This window comes from Pagrus pagrus (assembly GCF_965226575.1).
Source record: "Pagrus pagrus genome assembly, chromosome: 1".
NCBI lineage: Eukaryota > Metazoa > Chordata > Actinopteri > Spariformes > Sparidae > Pagrus > Pagrus pagrus.
Window position 1 is genome coordinate 22,110,043 of NC_140185.1, and position 15,361 is coordinate 22,125,403.

The following is a 15,361-nucleotide window of genomic DNA, read 5'->3' on the forward strand; positions in this document are numbered from 1 at the left end:
TATGTGAATTAATTAGCTGAATTCCAGTTCAATTGAACTTTATTTCAGACTCGTGTATTTGAGCAGCCTCTCTCAAAGAATCTGGTTATCAAATGCAAATATTTAAAAAATAAATATTGATAAAGTTATGTAAATAAACTGTTATGCAAGTGAAATCCAGCCAACTTGATTCAGAAAAATGATACTATCTGCATTTAGACTGGTTCAGTATAACCCTCGCTTTCACTATGCAACTCCATCTGCCGCGGGACTCTTTTTTACGGAGAAACAAAGGTGGAATTACGGCACAGAAGAAGTGCGACTTCCTTTGCACAACCAAAGCAGGTAGAGGCTCCTTTCCCCAGTCACTATCCCCAGGTAACGGTGGAACAACTGCAATAACTGAGGAAACTACATGGCAAAAAAAAAAAAAACTTTCTTGATGGAGGAGGCAAAGACAGCGAAGAGGCTATAGCCTACTTATTATTACAACCTGATGTTTTACTCCTAAAGACCAGCGTTTCTAAATCAAATTGGGACTCTCACAGTTGTTTTTTGTTTTGGCCAGGCCGCTAGCAGTAGCCCTGTTCCTAATGCTGTCTTTTCTACAGCAGTGATACCACTGGGAAATGCCTGGAGGGGGGATTTGAAAAGTTGTGTGTTTCTGCTCTAAGTATATGATGACCTGTACCATTATTAAAACACCACCCACCCACCAATTTTTTTATTATCATGTACTAAGAATAACTAGAGAAACCTCTAATACAACAAGATTCAAGTTGAGTTTATAGTGAAATAAAGATTGGTAAGATAGCATCAGCAAACTTTGATTAACAAACACTGGCTTAGCCTTATGAAACATGGAAGCGTGTAAGTAAAAGTCATGTAAGGAAAATGTTGACTAAGAAGTTAAAGATTAACTGGAGACATAAGGTTCCTTTAGGATACTAATGCATGAGGACAAAACCCCATTTCCAGTGAACTTCACTCAGTTTTGTTCTTAGGCAGCCGGAATCAAAATTAGGAATTAATATGTAATAATTCAAAGAAATAAGTGCAGGATATGGTTTTGGCCCCCCATGTGGCACATGTGTGGGCTTGATCACTTGTGACTATTTGTGCTGAGTCGCAGTTTTTCTCTGGTCGGGTGGAACCAGAGAAAAAACAGACATGCAGCATCCACCAGGGGCCACTCAGACAGACTCTTGTCACTGCTGCAGAGAAACAGCCATGTGATTGTTTGTACAGAGAGCTTGTCTCGGGGGCAAGACGTCAATCGTGATATTTGCACTTGGGTCTGTTGGTCTTGAAAGAACAAATATTCCTGTTAGGAGGCAGGCTGCAAACACTGACCCTCACTGTGGAGTGGATAACTTCCAAGAGTGCAGACAAAGGCCTGAACGCTGATACTGCAGCACATGCACAGTACAAAACTGTAGATTGCTTCATTATTATCCATGGTGGGTAGTGTTTATTCTTTTCTTGCTCTATCGAAAGCTTGGGCAACTGCAATATTAAGGCATGTGCATATTAATATAATGCACAAGTGTAAGAGAATAGTGCTTACAATTTCAAGAGGATTTAGAAAGTCCAGGATTGTTCAGGTGTACACAAAGTCCAGGACCAATGTTCCTGGTGTCATCAACTTATTGGGTATATATGCAGACTAGGTTAGGGGCCACTGAGACAGTGTCTGGGGGGAGGTTAATCCCACGGCTATAGTTACTTATGGAGTGTTTATACTTGTATCTTCCCACACAGTTTTGAACAGTTGTGGTGAAATGTCATTTTGCCTCAACCCATATTTTGAACATCTGATCCTCTGTTTCTGTAAACACGAGTATGTTTATGCGTCCCAGTGAGCAAAAGTAAGTTTGTCGACTCGATCTACAACACTTTCAAAATACCAAGAAATGCTGCAGGTTACCTGATGTGCATTAGTGGCTACTAGAAAGGCATTTGTGCGACCGGGGTGGTCATAGTCGTGCATTGCAGCTGCTACATAAAGGGCCATGAGCTCCAGGGCGGGGATGTTCCAGGCCAGGCAGCCGTAGCTGTCGTCTGAAATCGAGGAGCTTTTGGAGGAGGCGTAGGATATCCTGCCCGGAGAGATCCCACTGTCTGAATCTGGAACATGACAACATACAAAATGGATGTCAATAAATGTCATCATGATGTGTAGACCAATGCTGTTATTGTAAAATCAGGTTTTTTCTACAAATAACCCTGACTTTTCCCTATGATTTAAGAAGACTTTGTATCGAATGCAAAGCATGATGGGAAAGATAGAAACTGTTAAATATCACCATATATACCTGCACTCACTATTCTATTCCCATTTTTTCATTATTTCACTCGATTTCTCACATTACTGCCATCTTCTCATCAAATGACAGCTGTTTAAGCAGAGCGGGAGATATCGGTGGATAATCCTCAGGTCATTTCTAATGGACCTAAATATCATCAGCAGAGAGGAGTCTGGGAATCTCTGCATTTTAAACCATCTGTGTTCTGTAGAGTAAAAGCCATAAAAGAAGTCAGAATCAGTCAGAATTACTGTATTTCTGACATCAAACGCTGGCTAAATAATGATTTAGCCAGAACATTTTGACGTTTTAACACTCTGAGGAGGCCACTCGGAACAACAATGAACAAACCAATTGGAGTAATCTGTTCCACCGGCTAACATCGGCACTACATGTCAAAGATTATAAGATGCAATAATGTATTCAGCCCCAAACGATTAACCAAATCATAACCTGTTTTTCCACAAAATTTAACAACAATCTGTGAATGAGTTTATGATGTGTCACTTGTGTTTACCTGTGTCACTTCCTGTCACATGCTCGCTGTGAATCTGCTGGAACCCAGGGATTGGTCGAGTGGTCAGGTACCAGACAGCATGGAGCACATCAGTAGCATGGACCCGGTTATGATCTGTAACCATAACAGTTTAAAAGAGACTTTTTTCACTACGAACACCAGCAATAATTTCATACACCAGATCAAACATGGCCGACTGAGACTGAATCTTAGCTTGTTCATAAAAATGGCTACTTAATTCATCCAATAGTATGCATTAAGATCCTGAGAAAACTAATTTTCTTCATCACTCACAAGGTATGTCCCTGTAGCCACTTTCCAGAGCACAGAAGTACGTCATGAACTCCCTCACAGGGATCTTGAAAATTTCGAACAGACATGTATCCTGGAAAAGGGTGTACGTCACCTGCGGAAACACAAGCCAGCTTAAGTGACGCACCAATCACAACACCAGGTATTTATACTTTATACTACTTTTTTCACATATGCAGTAGTACTCCCCAAGACCTATAAACACACTTTAACACGTATAATTGGTGGAGTCACCCTTTGAACGATTTTTCAGGAGCGGAAAGACAGACCAATTGAAACATCTATAACTATAGCCACATGAGGTGCTTGTTTGGTGGCTGTGTGTACTAACATAGCTGAGGATCCTCCCAGTCTTCCCTCCTGTTTTGTCCACCAGGTCAAAGATCTGGAAGTTCCAGGTGTTCATCCTCTCCATGACGGCCTCCTGGTCCTCCAGCATGGGATCTAGTCTGAACTCCTGCACACCCTGGACACGATAAGAAAATGCACAGAATAGTTGTAGAGATCATCACACGTATCATTTCCACTGATACATGATGTTCTGAATATTGTGCAAAAACATGCATTATACAAACCTGAAATAGACGCATAGACTACACTTATAAAAGGATATTTGTAAAATGATTGAGGTTTCAACTTTCAAGTGTTCATGAGCAAACACTGATTCTCTTTATGTTTAATCATCACAAGCAAGCCTAAAAAAAGTAAGAGCTAAATGTCTGAAATGCAATTATGGCAGGTGGGACTGATTCAGTCGCTTACAGGAGGGAAAAATACAAAAAACATGACAAATGGAATACAGTAACTGTTCCATCAAGCAGTTCATAGAAGATGTCTGACACACCTCTGATTCCTGAGTCTGCTGGTCTGTGCCCGGGCTCTTCTCCTTCTCCTCTTCCTCTGTCTGCCCCTGGTTCCCTGCAGCATCCGGCCTCTTGTCCTCAGACACGTCTGCCTCCACACTCTCCTCCCTGATCAGAGGCTCTCCTGTGTACTCCAGCCCTTCACCTGCTGCATACACAAAAGCTCAGTGAGTGGAAAGCCCATGAATGTATGGACATACGCACACACACCTACATGTCATTCATTCATATTTGGTTTATTTTGCACATTTTGGTGTATGGTTTCTAAAACAATCATACAAAACTCATAATACACTTTTACCAACTTTACTAACACATTGAACAGAACAGTGGCAAGAAGAGGAAAAACTTGTATTGCCTGCTCCTTTCTGAATAAGAATATGTTACTAAAGATACAGATGGCCAACACTTCTACGTTCACCTCTTCACACTACTTTCATGTGAATTTTAAACTGAATTACATTAATTGATTTACCCTAAAAGTGTTTGATTGAGCTTTAGATACTAAACTAGGGGTGCCCCAGTCGCTCAGTTGGTGGAGTGTGCACCCCACATACAGAGGTTGTGTCCTCGCCACAGCAGCCCAGGGTTCAGGTCCGACCTGTGGCCCTTTGCTGCATGTGGTTCTCATCCCATTTCCTGTCAACTCTTTACCTGTCCTGTCCAATAAAGCCATGGAAAATGGGCAAAACACTTTACATAAAAAGTTACTAGACTAGTATATCACAAGTATACCACAGAGATCAGTTACATCTTTTTTAAAAACTTATTTTACTTGTCTAAAATGGGTACATACGGGTTTTAAGTTTAAGGAAAAACCTAAATTAATGAGTGGAGAAACATGACAAATGCACATGCTGTCATACAGGACTCGAGGGGCCATTTAATGATTTGATGAGAAGAAAAGAAAAATTAAAACTTAAACTGGCTACCAGAAGACACAGGCTAACAGGCCAACATGGTTGATAGTGATTGTAGACAAATACAGAAAAATCAAAGCTTCAGTGTGTAAGTCTAACAATTAAACAAAATTTGACATTTTTACATTTACATATATTAAATGTATCAATATCAACACCTTTTTGGGATAAAACCAAAAATATATAAAATGCGAAAGGTCTTCCTCTGCCTGTTTGTGCATAAATAGCATTATTGTTGGCGTCCAGCAGAGGGCAGCATTAACCCCCCAAAATGCTTTATGAAGTATGTCCCTTTCAATACCTAACACTATAAAATACTATCTCCGGTCCCGATTGTCTGCCACCTCTCTTCTATTACTCTGTATAATGTGCATTAAATGTAACTGTATTAACCTGAGCGCCTGCGTTGAGATTCACTGCTGAACAGCTGATGAGATTCCCCTGTTTCACTGGAAACTCCCTTTGGCATCTGACGACCACAGCTAGAACAGACAGACACAACAATGACAGTTGTAGTATTTAATCTATTGTTATAAAAGACACAGTAAGATACAACGTCAGCACTGCAGGCCTCACCTGGTGCACAGAGAGAAGGTGGAGCTACGAAAGGCCTGCTGGAAATCAGGTGAGCTGAGGGTGTAGCCCAGCGGCTTGTGCAGGTTTAGATTGACGCTCGGCTTTGTTAGGAAGTCAGCCGTGTCCGGAAACTCCACAGGTGGTCGAGTGACGAGGGAGGATGAGGAACCTGTACCGACTATAGGGGAACAGTGGGTTGGTGAGGTGACTGGGCTCAGGCTCGGAGACGTGCCTAAAGAGGATGAAGGCAAAGGCATGTGATTCGGTCAAAACATGAGCAATTAATCAAGATGTCTTCGGGAGGGTTTATGGTGAAGTTTTACCTGCTCTCCTGGGCCCTGCGTGGTAGGTGAGGGTAACAGAGGAGGACCTCTGCTTGGGAATGGTGAGCAGGTTTGCATTGGGCCCGTTAGACAGACCTGGGCTGGAGCACGAAACACACATATTCAACACTGGCTCTAAAAAAATAACTTCTAAGTTAGATAGACAGATACAAGGAATACTGTGAAGCTGTATCACTGTCAGGTGACACTATCCTCAGTAAAGGCAGAACAAAAAAACATAATAAGCATCAACTCAAAGAAACTCGTCAACCACATCAGCTATTCAACTACTGCCATCCTGTGGAGACATACAGACACTACACCTCAGTGGTGTTGGAGTAAATTGTGCATTTTCAGGTGATTCCAGCACCTTAAAGTTGTGGGACATATACACTCATCACTTCAGATTCATTTAATCAGATTAAATCAGACGTTATTGTGCAATAAACAACCGCAATTATGTGTCATGATGGCATTCAAGATGCATCACCTCCTTTTCAGTATACTTGCATCAACCTGGCTGAGGCAACATATGGCAAAATAAAACAATTGCTAAAACAACAGATGTATTATGTAAGTAATGAAGTAACAATTTCAAGCTGTTTCAAGCACTTTATCCAAAATCAAAGCACTTTTCAAACCTTGAAAACATCACATTAAAGTTCAAGCCTTTTCAAGGATTTCCATTACCATTAATAACCCTGATATTTACATTTTCTTTGTTTGTCAACTGTTAATATAGGGTCCAGTCTGTCCTACGAAGCAGGATTTGTGGGTTAGCTAGCAAACTCTGTGCTTTAAAGTCTCACACAAATGGCTACAAAACCACAACAAAGGCAGCAGAGCAAACCTGCAGCTGTTTTGATCACAGTTCAAATTAAGAAAGTGACCTCCTCACAGTATGGACGGTGAAAAGTACTGAAGATAACAGAGTGTCATGTTTACAAAACAGTCAAATAACTTTGCTTTTCATGATAATTTAGTGCATCAAATCGGACATATATTAAAAGTTTGTAGTACAACTAATGCTCCACGCTGGTTATTGAAGTAACACATAATAATAGGGAACATGAGGCAACTTGATGAGCAGTAAATGTTTAGCCTCAGTATATAATAATATACTGTAGCTGTGATATACTTTAGTTTGGTGATTTACCTGTCAAATAATGACAACAAACATGTCATGTTCTCAATAAACATGATAAATACATAGTTGACCTGGTTTCTTGGTTAAGTGAACTACTTTTATTACTATTCTTATAATAAAGATGATCTCTTGGTTTTTAGGACTCACTGAGGCCCATTCATAACTTTTTTCAGGCTGACAAAAAACACAGGTGCTGCTGATCCTCCTGCGGAAAACCACAGCTGGAGTACGTGCAAGAACAGCCATCAGTCTGACCCAAAAGTAAAGTGTGCAGTTGTGTTTGTGTTGCTACCTGGTCAAGTTGAGGTCAGGGTGGGGTCTCTTGCCGTTGTTGCGTTCCCAGCGTGAAGAGGCGGAATCGAGAGGAGGGAGTATGGAGCACGAGGAGGAGGTGGAGCTCCGCCTGGGCTGAGGGGTGGGGAGGCTGTTTCTGCTGCTCAGACCCTGATGGAGAAAGGAAGTCTCCGCTCTAGATGTATGTTTTATACACAAGCTGAAGATGCTGGTCGTGTTACAGGGACAACATTATCGCACTAAAAAGTGGTGAGTATTTGTTCATTTCGGCCATGTTGAGACTGACAACAGCACTGCACAAAGCTAGACTGGCACTAAGTAGAACGCATAGCTTTGCCAAGGCCCAACAGTTCCCTTTAACTAAATCGACCCGAATCCAATATCAAATTAAACATATTGAAATTTGCTAGATCCAGATTTGTAGATTGATTGTTCATACTGGACCAATTTAAAAAAATGTTGTCCCAATTAGTCATTCAGTCACAAAAACATGGGAAGATAAGGGCCAGGCTGAAAAATACTGAAGTTACCCTTTGAGTATCTGCGTGAGCTCCTTCAGTCCTGGGACTTTCTAACTGGATTACTCATCTTTTTTAATGTATCATAATGCTTGTACCCACCTTAATGGTTTTCCTGTCACTCCTCTCTACAGAGTCCTCTACCTCGTCGCAGGGGTAGAAACCTGGGAAGGGGGTGAAGGGGTTGACCCTGGGGCGGCACGAGCCTGAAAATGTCCCCATGAGGCTGGAGACGCTGCGCAGAGATGCGATGGTTTGTGGTGCCAGAGACGAGTCCATCAGCAGGTCCGACACCAGGTTCCTGGCCTCGTTGATGACCGAAAGATCCACGCCATTGCCACTCACTGCACCCTGTCATACGTACATCACACAGATTAGAGAACAGGGTAGCAAACTGTTTGTTTTTACCAATACTTTGCTATAGTGAAGAGGACTGTGTGCTGGGTTTTTTGTTATAAAAATGTTTGAGGGAAAGTTTCAGTTACTGATGAAGATCCCTGACAGGTCTCTACACATCTTCACTCATTCCTCTTCTCTTCCTCTAGCCTCTTACACAACAGAAGGGGTAACTGTATCTAGAGCTCATTAGAGAAGTCAAGTTCTGTGCTGATATCTTTATGTGAAATCCCATAAATTATGAGAGCAGTCTTACACAAAATAGGTGTAATCCTTGAGGTTTTTAGGGCAGGTTTCATGAAAAATGGGAAAAATGTTCTGGCAGGCTTGACCCTGTCTAACAGGAACAAATACTGATTTTTTTGGGCCTGTGTCAGTTAAATTCTTTGACAGATTACACACATAGTTCAAACAAGACAAAGAATGTCTGAGTAAGATAAAATGTGGCATGACGACGGTTGCAAGGTCACAGTATGCCAAGTTTTACACAATGTGTATTCTGCCTGACTGAAAAAAATGAGGAAAAAGGAACTGAATGTCCCAAAGGTGACTTATAGACAGCTATTACTGGTGGACTACAGAAACCAGGACCTGTATAATGAATATGAAGCATGAACAACATAAAAGAAGAACAAAAAAACACATTGCTGACCTGATACTGTGGCTTGTACCAGTGTTTCAGATCCCAGTCCCACAAGATCATCTGAAAAACACAAGAAAGACACATCGACTGTCAGTCAAATGGCATCACTGAATATGTGGTTGTGCATAACAGAGTATATGAAACATATTTCACATGAAAGAGCACGGGCTTGAGCTTTTGTAACACCTTTTTTTTTTAAACGTATCTACCGCTTGACCTTTTTGCTCCCCCCCCCCCAATTGTTGTTTTATTCTTTATTTTTCTCAGCTTGTTAGTCTTCGTTCAGATTGTTTTTCTTGTTTACTGCAAATGTATAATTTGAAATATGATACCATGTATGACCTTTCATCTGAAGAGTTGTGTTTTGTCATTTCAAAGTTTAAAAGCACAAAAGTGTTTAAAAATAAACACAACTGTGAAGTTTTTATGAATTTCTTTACACCTGCAGAAATGATATATTATCTCTTTATTTTACCAGCTGTTCATACAAACCTTGATTTAATACTGACTAATTTTTAAAGTTAAATAATGACAGGATTGTTACATTTCTAAATATAAAATATTTTTTATTTACATGAGTGATTGTGTACAAGAAACACCAGGTTATGTTGACTGAAAAGATGTTTTGTTTAGTACATGCAAATTCAAACATACTCCTAGCCTTAAAAAACAACATAACAGTAAGCGTTTTCCAAATTTCCAAAACCATAAGGCACTGACCTATGCTCCACTTCAAGCAAGCTGCCTTATGACTTTCCAGCGAGGGCACTTGCAGGTCAGCAACTAGCTGCTAACCGCTAGTCTATTCTGCCTGTTATCCAAACACACAGTGTAGTAACAGTTTACATGAAGGATTTCCTGCACCACATGATGCACTTTCTAACTACAGGTATGCGAATGCATGCTGCAGACTGAGGCCTTTCACTGAAAGCAAAAGAAGAAAAAAAGCAAAACCCCAAAAACCACCACGGTGCGTCTACAATAGAGCTATGAGATCTTATCTGCCTCAAACTACGTCAATCGGCAGCATTTCCACGCTATCTTTTAGTAACCAAACAGGAGCTCTCACACATTACGGCAGTGTGTAGTCAAAGTTTGTGCGGGTTGTGTAACACTAAGTTGTTGGACCTGAAATGACCTAATCCTCCAGCTCAGGTAAAAATGAAATACAAATTTGTTAGAAATGAATTAGTTAAGATAGGAATTAAGTAGGTTTGAAACACAATCCAACTGATTTCCTTAACATGTGCATTTTATTTTTTCTGACACTGCCTATTTGTGGCAGAAATCAGGTCACAAAATGTCACGTTAGTTAGTTTTGTATTCGTCTTGATGGCAACTGTTAAACAAAAGCAACCACAACCATTACAATCAATCAATCACATCCTCAGCAGGATTTCGGTGATTACAAACAGAACGCCACAGACACCAGTAAGCTGTTGATTTCAGCTCTACCTTCAGGTTTTAACAGGGAGAAATACAGCAGTTTTTCTTTTATAGGGCCATTGTGCAGTCTCACCCCACACCACAAGGGGGAGAGACGGAGAGGGTTAAAGCCCACTCCACAATGTAAGAGCACACCCTCATACTACTACAGCACATCATCACATTCAAAATGTAAAAAAATGTACAAAGAATAATCATTTGGATACATGTTTATATTAATATTATTTATTTAGTTATACAAATTCATTTAATTTCATAGAATAGCTTTAAATTTGATATTTAGAGTTCACTCTTCCACTGCTCTTCTGCACTGTGATTTCAAAAACATAAAAAAAACAAACATGACTTTTCAACAGCAGCAAAAGTCCCACATTTTAATGGCAAAACTGTTTTATTGTTTTTCTTTTTCAATTGGTTTTATACATGCATGTTTCTGCATGTAAAGCATACAGCACACGACAGCTATAACTAACGGTTGTTAAATCGATCGGTGGCACCATCCCATCTCCTCTAATCAGTAACCGTTTCATTGATCAAAGTGGGATGTTGGGTGTTTGTCATCAGCATCTGTACAATGCTGCCAAACATTTAATATGGCAAATAAGCCCTGCCATGGCAACCCGACATAGAGGCCAGCAAACAATGCTCCATACACCATGGCAACGGGATGGCAGGAGACGGCCGGAGGACAGAGTTGTTGGCCTTCTGCTTGTTTACGAAGAGAGAGAGACAAGGACGGGCTGAAACAAGAGAGGGAGATGTGTAAAAGGTGAAGGAGAGGATACGGTTAAGGAGGGGATGAATGGTAAAGGACAGAGAACTAAAGACAGATTTAAAAAAATATACAAAAAATATACAAAAAGTGTAGACACAGCATACGATGTGGCTTCGTTTAACTCAACCGAAGGATTATGTTTTTTGGTAATTCCATTTTCTCTCGATCACACGCGGTGCACACACCCAATAAAATGCATTTACGTCACACAATATATTAGTATGTGTACAATCTGCCTACAACAACACAGTCCGCTTTTGTCTTTATCTCTGCATAAATGCATAAAAACATGAACGTCTTGTCAGACTCTCACGCAGCACAGAAACAAGAAAAGCTGGCTGAATGGGCTCCGTCACCTCCACCGCCATCATTTAAGCGTGTGCCAAGCAACAACTTATTTACAGTGAGGGCCTTCAGCAAGCCATGAGATTAAAATCTTTCAATGAACAGGAGATATTTTCTTTAGTCATGTTATGAAAACATGCGCACATGAGGGCAGACACACAGACAGGGACACACACACAGCTGCTGACACTTAAGACACCTGCAAACATGCACGCACACATTATTCTCACCTCTGAGACGTTTAGGTCCAATTGTGAAATAGACATTTTGCCTAACTTACACTACTTTATACTTCGACTTTTGTAAATGTTGTGCTACATTTAAAACAGATTAATTTATTCTTAAAATGCAATATCTAAGAATCTTAGTTGGAAACGTTAAAAATTCACTAATATTATCAGCAGAAGGTGAAGTTTTAACAGTTTTGACGTTACAATGTCTGGGCATTGCTTTGCAGAGATATCTTCTAAAGTGCTAACTAGCCAGCCCTGAACGGTCCTGGTCCAAAGCTCCCTTACCAGCAGTGTAAACTCAAACACTTCCCCAGTGCTCTTAACTCAAAGTCCGGTAAAATGTTGCTTCCATGTTTATCTATTTGAAATAATGATCTGACATAATAAAAACAATAATAACAATGATTTTTGCTGCAATTTTTACTTATGTATAGTTTTGAATGCATGACTTCTACTTATAAGGAGTATTTTTGCAATGTCCACCAATTTTTTACACTGCTTCACCAGTGCACAAATTAAGTGCACCCAATAATACATTTTAACTTTAGTTTTTTACAAACTATGTAAAAGATAAACAAAAAAAATGTGGAAGTCCATGTTTTTCTTCATTTAAATTACATGCACCAAAATAGTCACACCCTGGAGCCCTGGTTAAGGACACTGACAAAGGTACACAACAAAAATTGACTGTAAATCATGCTTTAACTTCAGAACAACATCAGTCTGTTAAATTTGACTCTGCTATACATATTACAACTACCACTACTTCTATATCTCTCTACTTTTACTTAAGGCTAGCTTTACAACACAGAAGCACAAACAGCCTGTCAGACAACTGGTCATACTCTGCCAACTCTGCAACACTGTGTGCACACCTACATGTGCATGTCTAAGATTATTTATGGTGCAGATATTTCTAGAAGCGGAATAACTGCACTATATTTATGGACACCTGCAAACGTGTGTGTGTATGTGTGTATGTGTGTGTATATATATATATATATACACAAAGAAAAATATAGTATACAAAATAACACTTTACACACACAGTTATTTAACATGAGACAGGTCGTGAATATTTCCAACGGGAGTCAATAAACCTGTGCGAGCTATTAGACGGCCAGCTTGTTACACCTGCGTGTCATATTAGCCAGACTCTGAGGTGCTATAACTGATAAAAACACGCTAATAAGAGTGTGGGGGACAGAGAAAAGGTATCAATGGCAGGCAGGGCATTTGTATGGAGGGGAGCAGGGCACGGCTGACGTCAGTGTGCAGCGACACACACAGCGTCAGCAGCCCTCCGCACATGCACACGCTGATAATGAGGACAAGGCTCTGGCTGTCAAGACACGCACAGGAAGAAAAGATGATATGGAGGGAGGAAAAGAAAGCACAGGATGGCTTGGTTCTTTTAAGGAGAGAGAGCAGATGAGAGGTCTGTAGTGTGTGTGTATCGTATTGGTCGGACACAGCTTGAACTGCCAGGATGTGGCTGGGTCTGTAGCACAGTGCCAGAGCTCAGGCAGTGTTAACGGACGGTAGGCCAGCAGCTGAAGCGACTGAAGGAAGCAGCAGACTGGGATTAAAAAAACACCGTCTCTGAACTTTTGACCCAGTATGACTCACTACAGAGATCATTCCTAAACCCAAATGCACATAAGGGACCCATATAATGAAATATACCATAAAATATACTAAATTACAGCATTTCTTTTATCTCTGAACTGCAATCTGTGTTAAATATTAACATTAAATCCAACAACCTCAGTGACAAACTGCATTAAAACAGAAGTCATTAAATTTTGCACAATTATTTACAATAAACTCTTCCTTGTGATGAAAGAAAATGAATATGACTGTGAACTTACATTGACCCCACACCAGATGAGGAAGTTACTGACAACAATGAATTTCAATTATATGGAAGTGGTTAAGATATCTTTAAAGTGACGACAACGCTTTGATTTGAGAAACTCAAGCAAGCAAGATGTACCAACTGCAAATAAAAGACAGGAAGCTAAAAGTTGAGATGTGGGGTGGCAAGCAATGTGCAACATGTCTTTGAGCAAGAGGAACATAGAAAAGTCAGTTACTTTTATATACATTATAGAGTTAATTATATATTAACAGTTTTGGTCAGTTGCTTTACAAGCTGCGCTTCCATCGAGTTGTCAAACAAATTTCGAAGCAAACTTTCAAAACTTTTTGAACTTTTGAAAAAGAAAAAAAGAGAATTAGGCGCATTTCTATTTACTGGTTTGGAGCAAATAAACTAGGCTCAGCAAAGCGTAGTTTCATCAGAAGTCAGTGGTATAAGCTATGTTACGCATGGCTGTAATAAAGTAGAAGAGGTAGAGGCTGCAAACTGGAAACAAAACCGATCACCCTGAAACATCTACAAGAGAAAGATGGAGACATAGGAAGGAGGAATCCGCCAAGAAAGGAAGACGCCAAGCGGTACCAGCTGATCAGTCTTGTGAGTCAAATGTTCACGACATCAGAATTTATTCAGATTAAGTGTTCCCATCTCCAATTTAGCGCATTAACTTTTTTCCAAAAAAGGAGGGAAAAAAACACAACCAAGCATAAAAAGCTTTTGCGAAATTGAGAATGTTTTTCCTAATTTTGCCATCAGCACAATCTCTCACACTCTGTTAAGGCTTTCAAAGACCAAATTGAGTTTGGTAGATGACAAAAGTATGAACTGACTGAGCTGTTGCTCATGAAAGTTGGGAAGAGATGAAGTGCTTTCTCGCCGTGTAACCACCCAGACGATCTACAGGACGAAGAGACTTGTAAAAATCTTTTTGCATCTGTGTTGCTTGGCTCGCCACCAGCCCACAGGTCAACAGGCCCAACGGGAAAACTCATGATACTCCAGATGGCTAGTCCGCCAATGGCTGTCACCAATGTTGTCAGGGCAACCTGGCAGGACCATGGAAAATTCTTTGACTAGGGAAAGGAGCTCGTGCAAAATGTCATCCCTCTCTTTCACACTCATCTACCACTTTACTGGCCTGGTGTTGTTCAGTGTCTGCCCTGCAGAAGCCAGCGTCTATTAGTGTCATTTTTAAGTACTTCTATGAAAAGATTTGTTTTCTCTGAATACTGTGTGGTGTTGGCACCAATCCTGTAGCCTATATTAAATAAAAAAAATTAAAAAAAACATTGTCAATGAAATGTTAAAAATTCCAACCATCTGAGGAATGAACAAGGTAACAGCTACTTGTCTCAAGTCTTGTTAGTCTGGTTGTAAAAAAAAAAGGAGTTCTGCTAAACTTGTGTCACAACAGACAGAAATTAACATCAGATCCTTTTACAACTGTTGAAGGAGAACTCACAGTTTTTCAATACCATCTCTGTGCAATTTTCAGAACAATAACATTTAATGAGCTGTCAGTCTTTTTCTATGATGCCAAAATGCCCCTAAAAAGGCCCTCACAGTGGCCGATACAAGCAAATGTCTTATCTCAATCCAAGAGAGGCGGAGTCATAGAAACTACACCACACATTTTCACCCAATAAAGCAACATTCTTTAAATGGCACCCAAGATTTTCATGCTGGAAAACTTTATTGGTATTATAGAAGCTAGCTCAAGGGGGAGACTCCCCGGCTGATGAGGGCATGAAATAGGCTTTGGAATCAACATATCAGGAGTATTGTCAGGAGCTGATCTGACGTACTTGTCAGCAAATAGTGCTTGTTTACATATGGAGCAGATATTTGGGCACACACTGGCACAAGAATTTCACAGAAAAATGTGC

At 40.3% G+C, this 15,361-nt stretch overlaps 1 protein-coding gene across 2 annotated transcripts in view; it reads right to left on the reverse strand.

Annotated features, from left to right (window-relative positions):
• Positions 1-15,361, reverse strand: part of pde3b (phosphodiesterase 3B) — a 48,915-nt gene that overhangs the window by 6,258 nt on the left and 27,296 nt on the right. The window contains exons 2-12 of one of the 2 annotated variants that reach the window (XM_084365646.1): positions 8,804-8,854; positions 7,858-8,106; positions 7,236-7,387; positions 5,797-5,897; positions 5,474-5,705; positions 5,291-5,379; positions 3,959-4,122; positions 3,446-3,580; positions 3,097-3,208; positions 2,803-2,916; positions 1,907-2,106 (exon numbers count right to left, since the gene is read on the reverse strand). In XM_084365646.1, the coding sequence (XP_084221772.1) occupies positions 1,907-2,106; positions 2,803-2,916; positions 3,097-3,208; positions 3,446-3,580; positions 3,959-4,122; positions 5,291-5,379; positions 5,474-5,705; positions 5,797-5,897; positions 7,236-7,387; positions 7,858-8,106; positions 8,804-8,854 (1,599 nt within the window). Of the gene's footprint in view, positions 1-1,906; positions 2,107-2,802; positions 2,917-3,096; positions 3,209-3,445; positions 3,581-3,958; positions 4,126-5,290; positions 5,380-5,473; positions 5,706-5,796; positions 5,898-7,235; positions 7,388-7,857; positions 8,107-8,803; positions 8,855-15,361 lie in introns of both variants that reach the window. The other variant, XM_084365645.1, reaches the window with a different exon arrangement.